Source organism: Thunnus thynnus, chromosome 17 (assembly GCF_963924715.1).
Source record: "Thunnus thynnus chromosome 17, fThuThy2.1, whole genome shotgun sequence".
NCBI classification, from domain to species: Eukaryota; Metazoa; Chordata; class Actinopteri; order Scombriformes; family Scombridae; genus Thunnus; species Thunnus thynnus.
Genome location: NC_089533.1, coordinates 22,606,046 through 22,624,577, shown reverse-complemented (window position 1 = coordinate 22,624,577; position 18,532 = coordinate 22,606,046). Strand labels below are relative to the sequence as shown.

At 43.8% G+C, this 18,532-nt stretch overlaps 1 protein-coding gene across 2 annotated transcripts; it reads right to left on the bottom strand.

Annotated features, from left to right (window-relative positions):
- Positions 1-529: 529 nt before the first annotated feature.
- tcf20 (transcription factor 20) lies at positions 530-17,607 on the bottom strand. 2 transcript variants are annotated; one of them, XM_067571131.1, is made up of 6 exons: positions 17,056-17,607; positions 6,538-14,961; positions 6,097-6,190; positions 5,874-5,923; positions 5,601-5,701; positions 530-2,176 (listed from the first exon to the last, which is right to left on the bottom strand). In XM_067571131.1, the coding sequence occupies exons 2-5, from the start codon at positions 13,744-13,746 to the stop codon at positions 5,642-5,644; spliced, it is 7,413 nt and encodes a 2,470-aa protein (XP_067427232.1). In that variant the 5' UTR covers positions 13,747-14,961; positions 17,056-17,607; the 3' UTR covers positions 530-2,176; positions 5,601-5,641. The 2 variants fall into 2 exon arrangements, with proteins under 2 accessions (XP_067427232.1, XP_067427231.1); XM_067571130.1 differs by having other exon boundaries at positions 5,860-5,923; positions 17,056-17,606.
- Positions 17,608-18,532: the final 925 nt, after the last annotated feature.

The window sequence follows — 18,532 nt, the reverse complement described above, 5'->3', positions numbered from 1 at the left end:
TATGACAAAGACAAACGTAATGCAGAAATTTAAAACCTATCATGCAAATGCTGCCAAAAATAGAGGATTTTGCTTTCATCTTTCATGATCATTGCATATTTAACCTGTATATCAACTTTTAAGTTAACTTTTAAGATAACTCAGACATTCCAGGTATTTGATAATATTCAACTATTTTATTTTTACTTTTAGGCTGCTCTACTTTCTTTAAGTCAACATCTTCACGGTGTGACTTTGTTTCAGATGCAGATTGACAGAATCCTTGAGGTGGTACAATGTTTTCCAGACTAACTAAATGCACTCATAATCTGTCTAAAGACAGTCTGAAAGAGTCAGAATGGGGTTAAGCACTCCCCTCAAACGCCTCCCTGCAAAGACAGGAAGAAGAAGCACGGGAGCGAGGAAGCCTGTGTGTGTATGCAACAGAAATAGAGACAGAGATTATTTATGTGCATATGTGTGATAGAAAGATGATTGAGGATACATCTGCAATAAAAGCAAAAAGAAATTCGGGCAGAAAAATGTCAGATGAAATTGAAACAGGTGTTTTTATAAGCGCAACAAAAGTGACAAAAATATGTTTCAGAAATAAGAAGAGGAGCATACTTGAAGCATTTTTTTTTTTTACGTGTATTCATAATTCATATACATATTGACAGGTTTGTAATACAGCATGGTTTTGATAGTGTAACTGTCTTCTTTCAGCTTGACTTTTTTACAAGAATAACAATAAAAAATGATAAAGACAACACCATGTACGACTCACTTTTAAATTTTATGGCAATGCTTCTTTTGAATGGATTTTGCATCTCCCGATCAAATTGCTGCTGTGTCACTGGAGGGAACCATTCGAAAGTACTTGGTTAGGTTTGCTCCCCATTGGCCCGAACAGTTGGCCAATCACAGCTGTTCGTATGACACCCTCTCCAAAGTTTTCAGCTCCAAAAATGTTTCATCACTGTCCAAGGGACTGACGCCTGTCAGTCAAACTTAACTCCCTGTGTAGAACAGACGCGCTTGTGCACCCAGTTCTACACTGATGAAAACTCCTCCTCAGTGTCCCGTCCTTCATCTTTTTCCAGTCACCATGGTCAAAGATGGCAGACACGCATTAGTCCATAGTGTTATCTCCTCCTCTTACAAGGCTCCTTCTCTTTGCACATTACGAACATTTGTACTTGAAAAATAAGATTGTGTCCGTCTGATTTTTCATGAATACTACTCTGTACCGTAAAAACCCCAGTGATGAAAAATAAGAACACTTTTCAAAAGGACCAAAATGGAATCAAAGACCCAGATATTTGCATTTTTCACTTTCACACACACTCACTTCTCACTCATACACGTGACTTTTGAAAGGCAACAGATGTCCGTTCTACAAGGCAATAATGTCTTTGTGGCAAACTCGACCCTGACATTCCAGACAACATGACTCTGGCTCCTCCCTCTCCAGGAATGAAAAAGAAAAGGGAATAAAAAAAAAATTCCAATTCATGTGTTGACTGAATATAGTGAGATACATCCATTTCATTTTTATGAGTAAATACTGATGAGGATACAAAATAATAATGAGGACTAAAATAATAAATGTGATCAGCCTAATGTCATAAGATAAAATACTACTTGTGAGAGGAAAAACTCTCCCCTTTTCTCTGGGTTTGACACCCGATTTGCTCCCAATACGTCCCTTCAAAGCAAACAAAAGAAAACCTGAAAAAAAAAAAAAGGTAAATGATAATACAGATGATAAACAAAAGTTTAACACTTAGAGGGTGTCTCAGGAAAATCAAAGTGAGCCTAGAGAGGAAGCTTGTTTCTTTTGTTCTTTACAGAAAAGTTCCTTCGTTCCTCCGTCAGGCTTGACGTCTCATTTAATTCCACTTCGATCTTTGTAGTTGTTTTTTTTTTTAAAAGTCTTTTTCTTGTAGCGCCGTTCCTTTATGTTGCATGTCCTTTTTTTTTTTCTTTTTCTGCTTTTAAGTAAAGAGCAATAATTCTCTTAGAAGAAAAGGTTTCTTTCTGCAATGTCTTAAATGTAAATTATGCTGATTCCTGGTGAGAAATTGTACATTCCCTTTTGTTGTTCTCTGTCATAAGATGCCAGTCCTGTCCTTTCACGTTTGGGGCTGCTTCACAAACATCTCTCATTTCTCAGTCTTCTGTGGTCCAAACTTACCTAAGAAAGGAAACACAAACAATTTGAGATTAGCAGCTCACACTAAAGTCCACAACGCACAGGTTCTTTAACAGAGACAACTTCTGGAAAGAGTAGCAGGAGTGCAGAGTGAAAATGAATCTTTTGAATTGGACTAATAGGCAGCTAATCACAGATTCTGTTATTATTACCAAACAAGCTGACAAAGAGAAGTGAAAGTCCTATACTGACTACAGTATCTGACTGACATAGTTAAAATGTGTATGTGCAAGTTGAAGTGATCACCTAAATTTCTAATTCAGTAAATTTTAAAAAGCGGACTGTGACTTTTCCAATCTGAACATATTCACAGACATCATTCGAGACTTATAAGCACCTGATACATTTCAACAGTAAAAAGTTACTTTCTAACAAATCAAACAGCTGTTACTAGGTAAATTTCACTTAGATCAGACATCTACTGCTATGTGATTGGTTATATACATTGGTGCAAAGCATGATGAAGCAAAGAGAAGTTGTATTCACAAACCCTTAGCACACCATCACTATTCTGCTAATCCTACACAAGACGAAAGAAAAGGAAAGACGTGGTTTGTGTGTTTAGTTTCCATGAGGACAGGCAGAAAGTGTGTGTGTGTGTGTGTGTGTGTGTGTGTGTGTGTGTGTGTGTGTGTGTGTGTGTGTGTGTGTGTGTGTGTGAGGTGGGAGGGGGGGCTGACAGGGAGTGACAGGCAGGAGTGCAGCCACTAAGGTGAGGTGAGGAGGAGTGCGAGAGCTGGATGATTTTTCTCAGCAAGAGTCCAAGAACTGGCCGACAAAGAGCCTAGAGTAGCTGTTGTGGTGCAGCGTGAAATTAAATTGGAACACGACATGTTTGAATAGAAAAGGTATAAACAGCCCCGAGGCAACAAATTAGAGTCTATTTACTGACGGTCCTTTAATGAGAAAGCACACATCCACCGGGTAATGAAACAACAGTGTTTCCCAGATGAAAATGTACTTATGGTGATTGAACCTGTTGGGTGGGGAGGCGGGGTCTTATACTGCAGAGTTGGCTGCAAAACAGCATTACATTACATCCTAACATCCAAGTAGGGAAGTTTCAGTCTATACCATCTAAACGTTAGGGTGGACTGCCAAAATAAGTTTTGTATCTGGGGAACACTGAGCAACATTATGAACAAATTAAGTGTTAATGAAAGCGCCCTGAGTGTGGCTTGATACATACTGACCTGATCTAAGTAACAGGAAAATATAAGAGGATTATTCCATATCAATCTGTAGGGATACATGTGATGTACTGTGTAAAGTCCTGACGTGGGACGGTATGGGCATTAGAATTAGATGCAAATAAAATCAATTTCAACTTTGGAAACAAGTGATTGACGAGGCGTAGATTGCTGTTGCAACACAAAAAACACATAGTACGCACGTAGTACGAAGATAATAGAGGAATCTTATAGACATAAAATGTATGTTTGGCTGAGATTGAACTCTTAACAACCAGAACTGAAAATACAAATGATAAAACTTCACCAAGTTCAACCCAGCATAAAGCCAAATGGAAATAATCAATAACTTGAGTATCAATCATGTAGTCATTAAACTCTCTACTCAACAGTTTTGCATTGAAAGTCGTTTTCTACACAAGTTTCCTTTTTCTTTGTTCCTTGGATTAAGCTCTGTGAAAGTTTTATGGTGAAAAATCGGCCGAACGTACATGTTTCACCTGTAATGGTGAGTAGCGCTGTTCAACACCTCAGAGAAGTCGGGAAGTGTCTGTCTGTCAGTACTAATTAGATGAATGACTGTCAATCACATATCAAAAGAGACACCCAGGTGGAGCAGCGTTCCCTATTTGGACCTGCTTTTCTCTCTGACAAAACAGCCAAACAGGCTTAAAACACAGTGACTGAACCAGGAAACAAAGATAATAAAATTTAGGTAAAGAAACAATATAAAAGCAATTTACAACAACTGGTGTCGTTTCTACCAGCTGATGAAAAGACATGAAAAGACATACATTAATTAATATCTATTAAGCTACAGATTCATGATTTTGAGACTCCTGTACCATTGAAGCACTATAAATAAACTGAACCCGGGTTATTTTTAAGGTCGGTTCTTTAATCTGCACTTTTATAGATTTTGGCATAATTTATGGTCGCGCTGCAGCCTCTCCTCTCTGTCCTCTGCACTCTGTGTTGGTGTTTGACCGAGGGCGGGGCTCAACCCCTCCACACACACACACACACACACACGGAGCAGACAGCAGAGCAGAGGGGTCGCGGTGGAGACAGTGAAGCAGATGAAGTGAAGATAATGTTTTACTTGAGTTAACGACAATTAAGTTCATTACTCTGAGTGCAATGAAACCTTTGCAAGTACAAAGCAAATAAAGCCTCTTTCACACATGCAGTCTATCCCTGAAATGTTCAGGAACATTTATGTACGGGGTCATGTGTGAATGGGGAGCAGGGATCAATATTGAGGGAAAATGCCGGTACGGTTGTGTTGTGAATGAAAGCAGTAACATTGCAGGCGAGGGCACCTGAAGGGTTACGTCTGTCTGACGAAAGACGCTTTCACGTGGAGCAAACGAACCAATCATAAGACTCGGCTGAATAGAGGAGACATTGCTATTTTTTGAGTGAGCAAAAATTTTAAATAAAATGTGCATACTCTTTTTTAAATGTTTATTCACGTAACTTAAACTGTATTGCTTTCATAAAGCCATATCGATTATTCAAAGCTCCGTCAGACGCTAAGCCACACTCAAGCTGATTATTCAAAATCTTCAATGTGATGGAGCTTTGAATAATTGATCCAGTGGTTCTGTTGTGCTGTGGGGGGCATTTTGCTGACATGGTCTGGGTCCACTTGTCCCCTTAGAGGGAAGCGTCACTGCAAATCAATACAAAATTGTTCTGAGTGATCACCTTAGGTGTTCAACTGTGTGTGTCTGGTGACTGTGAAGGTCATAGCATATGATTCACATCATTTTCATACTCATCAAAGCATTCAGTGACCCCTCATGCCCTATGGATGGGGGCATTGTCATCCTGGAAGAGACCACTCCCATCAGGATAGAAATGTTTCATCATACGATAAAGGTGATCATTCAGAACAACTTTGTATTGATTTGCAGTGACCCTTCCCTCTAAGGGGACAAGTGGACCCAAACCATGCCAGCAAATGCCCCTCAATGCATAACAGAGCCACCGGATCCCCTCACTGTAGGGGTCAAGCACTCAGACCTGTACCGGTTTTTCTTTTAATTTGTCACCTGTCTGTATTTTTAAACCGGACCAATAAGGAGTATTAATAAGAGAACTAGTATTGATAAAATCCTAACGATACATACCTTTATTCAAAACTGATATTCTCTACATGTCTTACTCTTTATCAAACACACACACACACATACAACTGAGTCTAAACTTACAGCTCCCAGACTCCTGTGTCTCTTCTTCCTCTGCATTTCTCTCAGCCTCTCTCTGACTGCTCCAGGTACACTGACTTGGCTGGCCGGATGCTCTGGGTAAACTGAGTGATGGAGAGAGGGGGGGAGATGAGAGAGACAAAGAAAGACAATGGTTGGGGTTAGAGGACGGCTCAGTCAGTGACAAGGAACTAAAGCATTGAAAATGAGAGTATTTTCACAGAATCAAACAAAAAGAAATCTATATCTTGTTTCAACCAACCTCTCCTTCTTTACCTTGTGCTTCGGACACCGAAGTGAGAAGTTATCTTCATTCAGAGAGCAATCTGGAAGGGAGAGAGTAATTATCAATACATTACAGAGATTGCCACATAGAGCTCAGCGAGCCACCTCTTACAATAGTCTGCTACTTTAAACAGGCACAAACGTCAGTTCTTGGGAAACAGTATTTTACACCAACTAACTTAACAGGGTGCCTGTGTTTAATGTATCCACTCACCTGCTTCAATAGCGCACATGTAGTGGTAGCGAAGTGTACAGCCTTTGCTGTAGCAGCCAAGGGTTGAGCCAACCATCTCACAGAATGAGCAGCACTGAGTGTAGACAGACAGAATGGCAAAGGAGAAATCAATACACCTCAAAACTGTACTAGACAGTGAAGAGCGGCTGAGGGCCTGGCAAGATGATAGAAATCGATTAACACATAACACTATTAATTATATACTGTAGAGCATATTCTGGTAAAATGTTTACTGTTTTATATATTTCATAACATATACCATAACATCTGAACCTCTGACACACGTCTTCTTATGAGTTAACACTGGAATTCAAAAACTGCCTTTTAAACAGTTACAGTCAACATTATATACGCCAGAAATAATGAGAACCTGAACTATCCCAAAACAAAACAGGTCAAATAGACACAGAGGACACTCACTGTTTCTCTGGCGCCATCTAGTGCCTCTTGCAGGCCGTACAGTCTCCCATTGACAAGGTACACTCCACTGGTCCACACTATACATCCTTCATGGACCCACAGCTCCTCTGGGTCTAGGGGCATCTGAGGCAGCTGGGCGAGTTGTGCCAAGGGTCCCAGGGAGTCCAAGGCTGGCGGTGGGGGCTGGAAGGGCAGGGACGCCTTACTATTGGATGGTACCATTCTGGGGGATTCCTCACTCGATTTGTGCCTCCGTTTAAAGCGGGGATGTGAGGTCAGCTTTCTGTGTTGAGGTCGTTGTTGGGCTTCATCTGTCGGCTGCTGCGGCTGTTTTTGCATTTGTTGCTGGTCAATCTCAAGGTCCGGCTCTCTCTTAAGCTCAGGGATAGGTCGGATATCTAGATTCATGTCCCAGGTTAGTGATGTTGTTTTACTGGTAGTTGTGGAGGAGGAAGAGGAGGAGGAGGAGGAGGCAGTGCTGGTGAGCATGCCAGCCACAGGCATTATCATTTCCTCCTTACCAGGTGGAGAGGAAGTTCTAACGGTAGTGGTAAGAGACACTGGGTTTGAATCTAGGCTGATGGCATAGTCAGTCTCAGTTGAGGGCATGGTAAACTGAGCATCTTGTGTTTGTGTTTCTTGGATAGTACTCAAAGCATTTGAGCTTATGTCTGAATTTGGTCCTGTTTTGTTTGTGCCTGTGGTCGCTTGACATTGTCTGACCTGGGGCGGGTTCTTGGGGAGCTTTGCAGCATATTCAGCTGGATAGTAAGGCCCATAGAGATCTCCAAGGTGTTTGTAATTTGCCCATTTCTGACAAAGGCAGCAAAGCAGGCGACCAGAGTGATTGGTCTCTGTAATCACAGGGCCTGAAACAACATAGCCAGATGAAGGAAGTGCTTTTCCTGACTGAAGTGTAGTTTCCACCTCGTCTGTCTCCCTATTCTCTGCTTCTCTGTCTCTCCTAGATAACTGGAAGGAAAGAGCTGAGGACAGGATAGATTCAATTCCACTTCCGCTTGCTTTCCCACTGACTGCACTACGCTCTCCTTTCATCTTGTCCTCCTCAGCATTTACAATGGTGCACACTGCCCCAATCTCTGGTATTTTTTTCTCCACATGTATGTGTGGAACAAACGGGCCCTTTCTATTTGGATCCAGGAGTGCTCTATTTGTGCCGAGACTCCCTCCTGCCCCTAAAGGTGTATCTGGGTCATCTTTGGCCACCGACTGTGTCACAGCTGCCGCCGCCGCCGCTGCTCCCCTCCTCCTTCTCCTCTGTCGTCCTCTTCCTTCTAGTGGCTCGTCTTCATCTTTCACACCTTTGCGTCTCCGTCGCACAGGTTTCACTTCAATCTCTGGCTGTGTGTCCTCACTCTCAACATCTACTTTCACTACCTGGGTTAAAATGGGTGGGGCCAGCGGGGGAGTGCTTTCATTGTCTGGCAGAGCGGGGGCTGCGGAGTCTTCTGTGCTGCTGATAGTCTGCACTGTCTGTGGGGCTGTGGGTGCAGCTACAGTTGGAGTGGGCGGGGCTGGAGGTGCGCTCACAGTTGTGTTCTGAGCCTGGGCTGGAGACTGGGCCTGCACTGGTGTTTGGGCTTGGTTCTGGGCCCGTTTTTGTTTATTCACACTCCCTACTGGCCTGCCCTTCTTCTTGCCAGATGGGAAATAGCCTTTAGGTACAATACTCTCTGGTGGCTTAGAATCTTGTGGCGACAGACTGGACCTACCAGAGGACATCTGATGTTGTCTGTTCAGCATGTGTCCTTGATGGGGCGGGGTGCCTCCATAGTAGTCGCTGCCAGGATAATCATCAAATCCCATGCCAGATTCTTGAAGTTTCTGTCGAAGAAGGTTAGCGGCAGACTGCTCTCCTCTTCTTGTCTCGAGCTGCTGGTAGGTGTTAGTGAAATGCTGAATGTCTGACAGGGCAGATGAAGATGGAGGTGGGGAGCCCTGGACTGGGCGAGGAAGAGGAGGAGGAGGGGGTAAAGGTCCGAGCAAAGTAAAGTCCTCCTTGTCACCGGATGCTGATGCCACAGCAGCTCCTAATCCAAAGTCAAAATCTTGTTGTTTGAGGGCTTGGGACGTCTGATGGGGATCACATGGGTAGGCAGATGGAGGTAAAGGCCCAGTCTCATCAACTCCTCTGAAAGGAATCATGTCATTTAATGAGTGACTTTCATCCATGTAACTATCATCCCCCCCTGCAACCCTGGGGAAATGTGCTAAGTCTTGGTCCTGTGAATCATTAAACGGTGGTATTTCTGAGTGAGAGAAGACTGGGTAATGATTTGACTCGTCATCAGCATGGCCTGCTGGCTTTTTAATATTTGGTGTGATTTTCTGCACTATTGCCTCTAGTTTCAAACCCCGTCCTTTCCTGGGAGGCAAAACCTTGGTATTACCACCTGATGGAGATAGAGGTTGTGAATAGGTATTATCTCCGGGCAGAGGGGAAGACAGCCTGGGACATGGAATATCTGAACTGGATGAGTCATCTTCATTGTGATGGCCTGACTCAGACTGAGCCCCAGGGGAATGATGTGAGTTTGTGGCAGCCCTCTGCTGAGACGCATCCTGAAGTTGCCTTTTGGCGGGAATAGGAGAGATAAAAGAACGAACTCTCCTTCTCAATATTAGGGGATTTGTGTCTCCAGAACCTCCAGCTTTATTTTGACGCTGCACCTGTGGCTGAGTGGAGTTCATGTCAGCAGGAAGCTTAGTGGAGCTGGGTGGAGGAGGAGGGCAGGGATGTTTGGCTTCCTCGGCGGCTCCTCTGGAGACATAAGGTTCAGCAGCACTTGGGCCATGAGTCTTTTGTGGAGGAACAGGGCCATGTGAAGCTACAGGAGCAGGAGCGGGAGCGGGAGCAGGAGCAGGAGGTGGTTGTGTTCTGTAGAAAGAGTCTCCCTCTATCATTCTAGCACCTTCTCTTCCAGGGTGTGTTGAATCCCACATTTTCATATCAAAGTATCGATGATGGAGTGAAGTTTTGGTTGCATGTTGCTCGCTGGGTATGTCAGTTTGGGAGATCATCCTCTGTCTCTGCTCTGATTGACTGACCTTGTGTCTTCCTGGGGAAGAACCAGGTTGCATCATCATCTCCTTAGCTGGCCTGTTCATTGCTTTTACCCAGTCATTCATGTCATGGGGGTGATGGGGGTGGCCACGAGGGTGAGGATACATTTGAAGCTTATTTGTGGGTTGAGTCTGGGGGGATAAACTGTGGTATGGATGGTGTGGGGGGAAATGGGGGTTACCGCGTGGCATTATATTGCCTTCTCTTGTATCTCCAAATCGATAACCAGGAAAACTGCTGGCATTGCCAGTTGATAAATCAACACCATGGAGATAGGACTGATGCCTTGATGGTGAAGATAAAGGATTAGTGCTCATAGGATGAGGAGGCAAGGGCCTAAAGGGGTCAGCATTCATTACAACAGATGAATGAACAGACTTGGAATGATACTCCATATCAGGCTCATTAGCTCCTCCACTTCCATGATGATCAGTTTGTAAATTTGCAGCATCTGGGCCAGCCTCTTTTGATGCTGTTTCCATTTTCACCACTTGTTTCTCTACAGTATCCTTTTTACTCAGATCATTGGCTGCTGCTGGAGAGGAAAATGGCTGTTGAATCACAGAGGCTCCACTCTGACTTTTCTCCCGCTCTCTCTCTCTATCAGTTTCCCTGTCCCTCTCTGGTGTGCTGCGTCGGTTTGGCGACACATCACAGATGACAGAGCGCCGCTCTGATGGGGCTAATATGGAGCCTGATGATTTTTGAGACTCAGTTTGACCAATGCTGCCTGTTAACGGCTCTGGCTCTTGCAAAAGGAGCTCCTGCACAGCAGAGGATGGAGTGGACACATTAGATAATGCTTTTCTCTGTGGAAGAGAATAGTCAGCTAAGTTTATATGTTTTGGTGGGGGTTGCTGAGACTCTGTAGCCTGTGGTAAATGACTCTGGGACACACCCCCTTCAGATTTTTCAGCATTTTGTAATATCTTTGTATTTGTCACTTCTGACTTCACTGAGGACGGAGAATCTGTTGCAAAATCAGGCTCCCCTCCATGCCTCTGGTTTGGATGTGGGGGCTTTCCAGAGCTACCCATTTGGGCAGTATGAGCCGATGCCTCAGTGGCTCCACTTTGCATCCTCATACTTTCAGCCATGCCATACGGGTGTCTGGTTTGAAACTGTTGTTGAACTTGCAGATGTGCAGGAAATGCCTGTTCTGGCCTGCCATAACGTCTGTCTAAATTGTAACCTTGAAGAACCTCCTGTAAAAGACTTGGAAACTGCTGCATTTGAGAATTATCCTCATGACCTTTAGCTGCTGCTGCTTGCCCTCTCTTCACCAATGCCTCTGCTACAGATCCCACATCTTTTGGATGCACAGGGCCATAACCAGTTTGTGATTGTTGGTACCCTAAGTATCTGGAATTTGATTCCATTACTCCCGCTGGGCCAGCCCTCCCTCTGTTCTTCATCGACAAATCTGAGCCATATGTTGATTCTAGGTAGCCATATTTATGTGGTCCAGACTGGGGAGGATTCTGAGGCCGTCCAAAATTTGATTTCTGATGGGATTGGTGATGGGAGGAATATAGACTCAGGTCAACACCTTCCTCCCCATTATGACTGCTTGACTCTCTTAAATAAGACTGTGGCTGTTTCTCCTCTACACAGTTGTCTTGGGGTTGTTTGCTTTTTTCAGTGTGACTTCCCTCAGACCGAGCTGAAACAATCACACCAACGCTACTAGCACTTTGCTGTTCCTCAGATGTGTGCTTTTCTTCCCTCTCATTACTGTGTAATCTGGGTGCAGTGTGCAACCTATTTTCTTTGTCCTGACCATTCTGTGTATCAGCTTCTCCATCTCGTTGCATTTGGTTACTGCCTTTCTCTATTTTTTCAGCCGCACCGTCACTTTCATTTTTGATGACTTCATTTTTAATTTCTGCTGTCTTTCTATGGCCACCTCTCTGGTCATTATATGTTAAACCAGGCTCTGAGACACAATTTGGCTGGGGTGGAGGAATACTGGAGGAGGTGGATGAGGGGGATGAGGAAACTGGAGGTGTTGAATGTGAATTTGGGCCAGTCTCTGACGATTGACATCCAAAAGATGGAGATGAGGATGAAGAGGGAACGTGAGCTTCATTTCCTTTTGTTTCAGAAACAGCTGGTTCTTTTAACGGAGAATCACATGTGACTGTTTTAACATTTGATGCTTGTCCAGTCTGTGGTTGGGTTTGACTGTGAGAAGGAAGATGATAGCCAGCTGGTTCAGATCCACTGCTTGCACCACTCATCTGCCTCACTCTCCCTTGTTCCCCCTCGGAAAACTGATCCTCTCGCTCCACCTTGGTCCCCGATGAGCCTCCAACCGACACCAATGAGGAGTCTTCATCAGCACCAGCATCTAAACTGGCACCATCACCAGTCCCCGCTGCACTTCCATCTTTGACTGTGCTAGTACTTGAAGCCGCACTTGCATTTCTACTCCTTGGTTGTGATGGGGGCACGCCATGTGATGGCTGTTGCATCTGCCCGCCATCTTTCCCCTTCCTATGTGAAAGCACTGTGTCAGTGAGGAGCATGTGCTGAACTGTGTTTGGTAAATTGGCTACTTGTGAGCTCAAGGCATTAAGACTATTCAGGCCGGCATCCTGCATTTTGTCGAGTGGAGAGGATGAATAAACAGAGGAGCCTTCCTCGCGGGATCCAATTCCTGTACCTGGACCCATTTTGTTGCGGCCTGTTGAAGGAAGACTACTTCCTCCAACTGCACTCATGCTATGAGCTTTATGACTGCCACTGCTACCACAACTACTGATGCTGCTATTTGAGTTGGGTGTGGGACTTAACTGAGGCATGGTCTGCAGTAATCTACCATGACCGTGGCTGCTACGGGGGTTTGATGTAGGAGGATGTGAAGGACCATGACCTGAGGGGTTTCCATGTGCCTCTGAGACACCCATCAAAGGGGAAGGAGAGGAGCTACAGCTGGGAGAATGTACTGCGGAGGCAGCTGGAGAGGGGTTGGATATCGGGCTAAAGTTTTGGTTAATTTGGGTTTGTTGAGCAGTGGGATGCATCGGGGATTTGGCTATTTCTTGGGATGCTGCTTGAGGTATACTGGGATTGGAGGCTTGATGATGTTTAGCATATATAGAGCTTGGAGACGGGCCCTGGTGCTGCATCTTGAGAGAGTTGTCAAAACCCACCCCTAAATTGTGCTGTGAGTTGCGGTGCTGTAGTGTGGCTTGCTTGTGAAGTGAAAGTGTCTGTGGGGAATATCCAGGATAAGTTGAAGCATGGTAACTCTGTTGAACATTCTCCATTGGCCCCACATTATTAGCAGCAACTGAACCAGAGACTGAGTTTGAACTGGAGTTGACACTGGGAGAACTGTTGACTTTGGGATCAAACCCAGTGCTAGCAGCCCCATCGAGATATCTCTGCAGAGGGGGGCTGTACATTCCTGATGACCCTGTGGATGCTCCACCCTGTGGGGAGTAATGCGGGTACTGAGGGGTCATTCTGTGCCCAGAGTGTGGATAGCTCCTATGCTGCTGTCCATGGTGGACAGCTGGGAAGGTTTGTCCATGCTGGCGGTGCTGCATTTGAGAACCTGGCACTGCCTGCATTGCAGGGTTCTGACTCATATTGTACTGATGAGAAGGAGAGAACGCTCCAGCACCTCCACCTGAACCAGCACTGGAAGCATAGTCTACTGGATATGGTGACATCAGGCCAGATGATGGTGCAGAGCCAGATCCAGCATGCCTGTACTGGTGAGGTAAATGTCCATCGATATTAGGGTACCCAAAGCCTGCCCCATAAGCCATACCCCCCCTTCTGTGCCTGTCTTTCCCACCCATTGAAAAATAGTAATCCATGGCATCTTTCCTGTAAGGGTTGTTACTGCTGCCACTGTGAATGGTACCCTGTGTTGGCGGTGGCTCCACAGCTCCTCTGTTTCGAGCACTGTAAGCAAGCATGTGGCTGGCTTGACTGGGGTGGTGATGGGCTCTGTGCAGGCTCTGCTGTTGCATCCCTACATAATCATCTGTCATCCTTGGGGAGATTTGAGGGTCTGCTGGCTGAGGGGGATACGGAGGTCCTCCTCCTCCCCTCCCACTGAACCCAGGGGGGAGAGAGGGGGGAGCCGGACTGTTAGAAAAATTCTGCATTTTTTCCCCCGAAGTTTGGATTAAAAACGGAAATATCTGTCAATGTCTATACCAGGGAATGCCTCTGATCAAAAACTGGAAGGCTTATGGCAGTAACCATAAATGCAAAAGAGAGTCTAAGGCCTGGCAGTAAAACAAGGAAATGCTTTTAAAATCCACCCAAGAGTTGAAGCAGAGGAATATATATCACTTTTTTGTAGCAGAAAATGGGTTGAACAGAGAATGATGTTATCAAATTGTAAAAATCTTCTTCGGTGTGATGATGGTATATGGTTGTTTCCACTAAAAAAAAGGTTCACATAACAGCTGGGTCTTAAAAAATGGAATTTTCTTTAAAAAAAAAAAAAAAAAAGAAAAAAAAAAAAAGAAGAGAGAGATATGTAGTGAAGCAAGTTTCTACTGCAGAAAAATACTAGATTAAACGTATGTAGTCATTCGCATGAAGCTAAAGCAGTTTGGCACTGAGCAGGCAATGATATCATGGATGAGTGACACACCACAGTGTGAGATGTTCAACCTTAAATGTCTTTACATGTGTTTGTTCTGCTATAATAGCTCAAGCAAACAGAGCTATTTTAGGATTAAATTCTGTGGTGATCCAATAGCATCTTGTGTAACAAAAAAAAAAATCTCAATAAAACCATTGAGACTGTGTTCCGTCACAACAATCCCTCAGTTCATCAACATGTGTAAGTTTGCCAGGACCTGACTCACACCTGTGTGAGATGAAAACTGCAGTAACGCAAATTAAGAGGTCTGAATACCGACCTTCACTAAACACTCCCGGAGGCAAACACTCCATTGACATTCTCATCAGCTCTTGGATGCAGTGTAATACTTTTTGAGATGTTCTTTTTCTTGGTCATTCCCTTTCAAATGCTGTTCTCTTTTTTTGTTTTTTGCTGCTGCATGCATTCATTTGGACTGTAGAAGTCTTTGGTCCCTATTTAGTAATTGTTCTTTCCTTGACTGTGTTCAGATTCTTCTTGGTGCTCTCCTGTATCTTCAGCATTTAGCTGTCTTACCTTTGTTTTTTTCTGTCAACCATCATTTAATTCTACCTAGTTCCATGGCAACAATTTCCCAAAAGGAGGGTAATCCATTTATTCCACTTCAAGTTCAGTCAATTCAAGCTCCCGTTTTCCGTTTCTCTTCAGTATTTCCATGCAGATAAGTTCATTTTCCAGGAGCTGCTGACCAGAAGCCTTCACAACTCTGCAGATACAAAAGATAAATAAATAAAAAAAAGTTAGCATGCAGAAATGAAAAGTCAACATTTATTTAACATACCTTCTGCTAAAGTACTGTTGTTATAATTAAATAATTATAAGAGAAATGCCTTGTGGTCACACAATAAAAAGCCTTTCTGAGCTTGACAGTTTAATAACTGTTTGTCAGAATATTTTTATTCATCAATTTAATTTCAGCTGTAAATATTACATATTTACAAATGCAACAAGCAACATGATCAATGACATTAGGTTTAAGCCTTTGTTTGGGCCCTCTCTAACTTTGATGATCTCATTCTTTAAATATTGATGCTGTGTTTACTGAAACAGAAAAATCTCATCTAGGATCTAGGATCACATACGACAGATTACACTAGTATTCAGTATTTCCTGTAAGTGGACACAGGTCTATAACAGATATATTCAAATCACAATGTTAACATGACTTCCTCATCGCTTCCCTACTTAAAAGGTTTGCTGGCCTCATATCGACGCACCAATTTTAATATGTATTGTGAGAACAGCCTTTACTGTGGCTGGAGCTTTAACAATACATGCCTAAGCTGTCTCCTCTGACTGATAGCAAACAGGGACAGTGGAGAGAAAAGTGGGTTCACGACAGCATGCAATTAAGGCAACAAAGTAACATAGACAAGGTCACAAACACTACTTTGCATGTAAACAAACAACCTCATGGAGCCAAGACAGAAGCGGTCCATGTCCCACCTCTTTACAATGAGACTGAAGACCATTAACTTCACTGTATTTAACTTGTTTAATGGGCTTTAATTATTAGGGGTGATAATTAAAGGGATGGTGCCACCTTTATGAGGTCAGTGCCCATAATTGCCATGTGTGACACAATACACTGTAAAATGGTTAATGGCCCTAAAACAACTTTGGGTGACTTTTGTTATGGTGTAGACTTAATGTGAACCACACAATAACAAGTCATCACTGTTTATATGATTAGAACTACTGGTATAAGTGGTGTTATGTGTCTGTCAGTACTATCATTAGTGTGAATCTTCACCAATGTAATGTATTGTTTTATTCACAGAGAAGGTGATGAGCAGTTGAATGAAGAACAGGAGAATAAAAGAGGACCACCAGGGGGGCTACAAAACAAACTGGTCACACATTGTAAATCAAATTGAGTCAAACATACTGCCATTACCAAACAGGTCTGTGTTCAGGTGTCACCTTTGAGGGTCAAAAGTGGTGTACACGGGTGATCCAGTGTAAAATTTGGAAGGATTTTATAGATCTCCAGCCGTGCATGAGCTCATATCTTGATTACTAATTAATCACAGCAGCTCACTGTGCACGACCAGGCAGCAGCATTCACAATACACAGAACAGTGCAGCATTAATACTAAGTGGCTCAGTGCAGTCTGTCAGCAAGTCAATCAATTGCATAGCAGCCTATATTAATCGAGAAGAGCATACGCAATGTGTTTTGCAGGCAGATAAGTTAATGATCCAACGGCAGCTCTGTTGTATGTTGATGGTTTGTCGTCTCGGATGGTCATGAACGCAAAACACTGTTTTTTTGTACCACAGCCTTACTAGCTACATTAGCCAAAAGCAAGGTATACGCATTACAATTAGCTTTGTAGTGCTGCCTCTTTAGCTTTGTAAGGTTAGCGTTAGCTAAAATACCACATATATATATATAACTGCTACTGCAAATGAAATATGCGAGCTAGTCGCATATATTGGGAGCTAGCTAAGCTACAATCACTGGTTAGCATCTTAGCAAGCCAGCTAATTTGCGTTTATTACATTATTACAAGCATTTGAGACGACAGGCTAAAGGCACGGGGCAGCCAGGCAGCGTTTAGCTACCAGAGAGAGGTGATTAGGTGCAGATGTTCCCCCCTCAGAAATTCAGTGGGGCTGTGAGTAAATGGGTTAGCTAGCATAAATAACGTATACTAGCAAGAGACATGGTGTGGGTACTGCATCAGAAAATTATCATTACGCAGCCTGACATTTTCCTTCAATAAACACAGCTAACGTTTTGCAGGGAGAGGCAAGTCAGCCAGAGACAGGCTAGCTAACATACTCAAATGCATACCTGAAAACGGAGCAATACAAGGCCCCGCGAAGAGTGAAAGGCTGTTTTGTGACAATCCCGCTGCTGTGGCAGGAAACCCCAGTCTTGAGTCGACTGCTCCGCCGCTTTTCCCTCACCCTTTTGAGTCCAGACAACCCCGACCAGCGGCGGCGAAGTCGGGGGGCCCGTCACGACACTCAGATCCCGGGCCTTTCTTCCGATTCCCCCTTTTTTCTTTTGTCCTCACCTCCAAAAATGATGAGAGCAGAGCACAATCGGGGTGCCTGTGGGTCCCGTAACCAGTGAGGTCCATACACCCCCGCCCCCTCCCCTCTTGTTCCCTCGCCTCTCTCTCTCTCCCTCTTTCACACACCGCTTAGGTGATTCCACCTATCTCGAACTAAAATTAAACACATTGCCATCACATAAGCCTCCACTAACACATGAAGATCTCAAACGTCAGTTTCCGCCACTAATTTGCATTTGCATGCCTTCATCAGTAGCTAGACCTATTCGTTTCCCTGTTAGACTACTGTTTTTTTTTCTTGCAACAGAAAGACCGCCTTGAAAATGCATACACACTCATATTCCTGCACCCCCTCCCTCATCTCTCCATCACATCCCTCTATCTCCCCTCCCTCTCTGACGCTTTAGCTATTTCATTGATTTTCACCTATTTCCACCATAAAATCTAAGATTGAACCAATATTGCAAATGTAAATTTTGTATGTCTGGACTGAGCGTTTTGCTACAGCTCCTTTGTTCTTATTTCACCTCAAATGAAAATGAATTAGGGTAGCTTAATGAAGGCACCAGGGTACAAAGGCAATGAGGAGAGGAGACAGGCTTGAATGGAATGGTAGGTTATGTCTGAAATGAATAAGTCAATAACAGATATCACATAATTTGAGAGCAAATAGGTAAGCCTGCATTAGAGGAAGATTGCAGTGAAATGGATGAAGCTTGTTAAGTTTATCGTGGTCTCTTAATGCAGAAACACAGATCTATTGTACACGCAGTGCAGCTGTGTTGTATTTTTCACAAAGAAAAGACACATAATATGTAGCTGTTGGCTGACGTTTGACACAACATGCTCAGAACATCATCATGACCAGAACAACAATGGAGGAGCTAAATAGAATCCTTTTCCCATTAAATTTATTGTGTTGTCTCTGCCTTAGCTTATCTGCTCTCACACAGGGCCAGTGAGTGCAGTGCAGACACACTCACACTCTCCTACCATCATAATGATGTGCCCTCTGCCCCCCATCCATGGTGCTGCACTTTTAATGTACTGCTGTGTGTCATACACACACACACATACACACACACACACACCACTGCACATGCATTAAGACCTACAGCAAACCACAAATGCACATACAAAGACTCACACACACACAATGCAGTCTGAAATGCACAAAAGCAGTTAGCACACAAGCACACACACACATACACACACGTGCACGTATGCAGTCACTCACTTAACCTGTCAATC

Coding starts and splice junctions, on each gene's coding strand:
- tcf20 (XM_067571130.1), bottom strand. CDS start 13,746: ATGCAGAATTTTTCTAACAGTCCGGCTCCCCCCTCTCTCCCCCCTGGG. Junction 5,924..6,096: donor CATGTGCGCTATTGAAGCAG/GTGAGTGGATAC, acceptor TCTCCCTTCCAG/ATTGCTCTCTGAATGAAGAT. Junction 5,702..5,859: donor CACAAGGTAAAGAAGGAGAG/GTTGGTTGAAAC, acceptor TCCATCACTCAG/TTTACCCAGAGCATCCGGCC.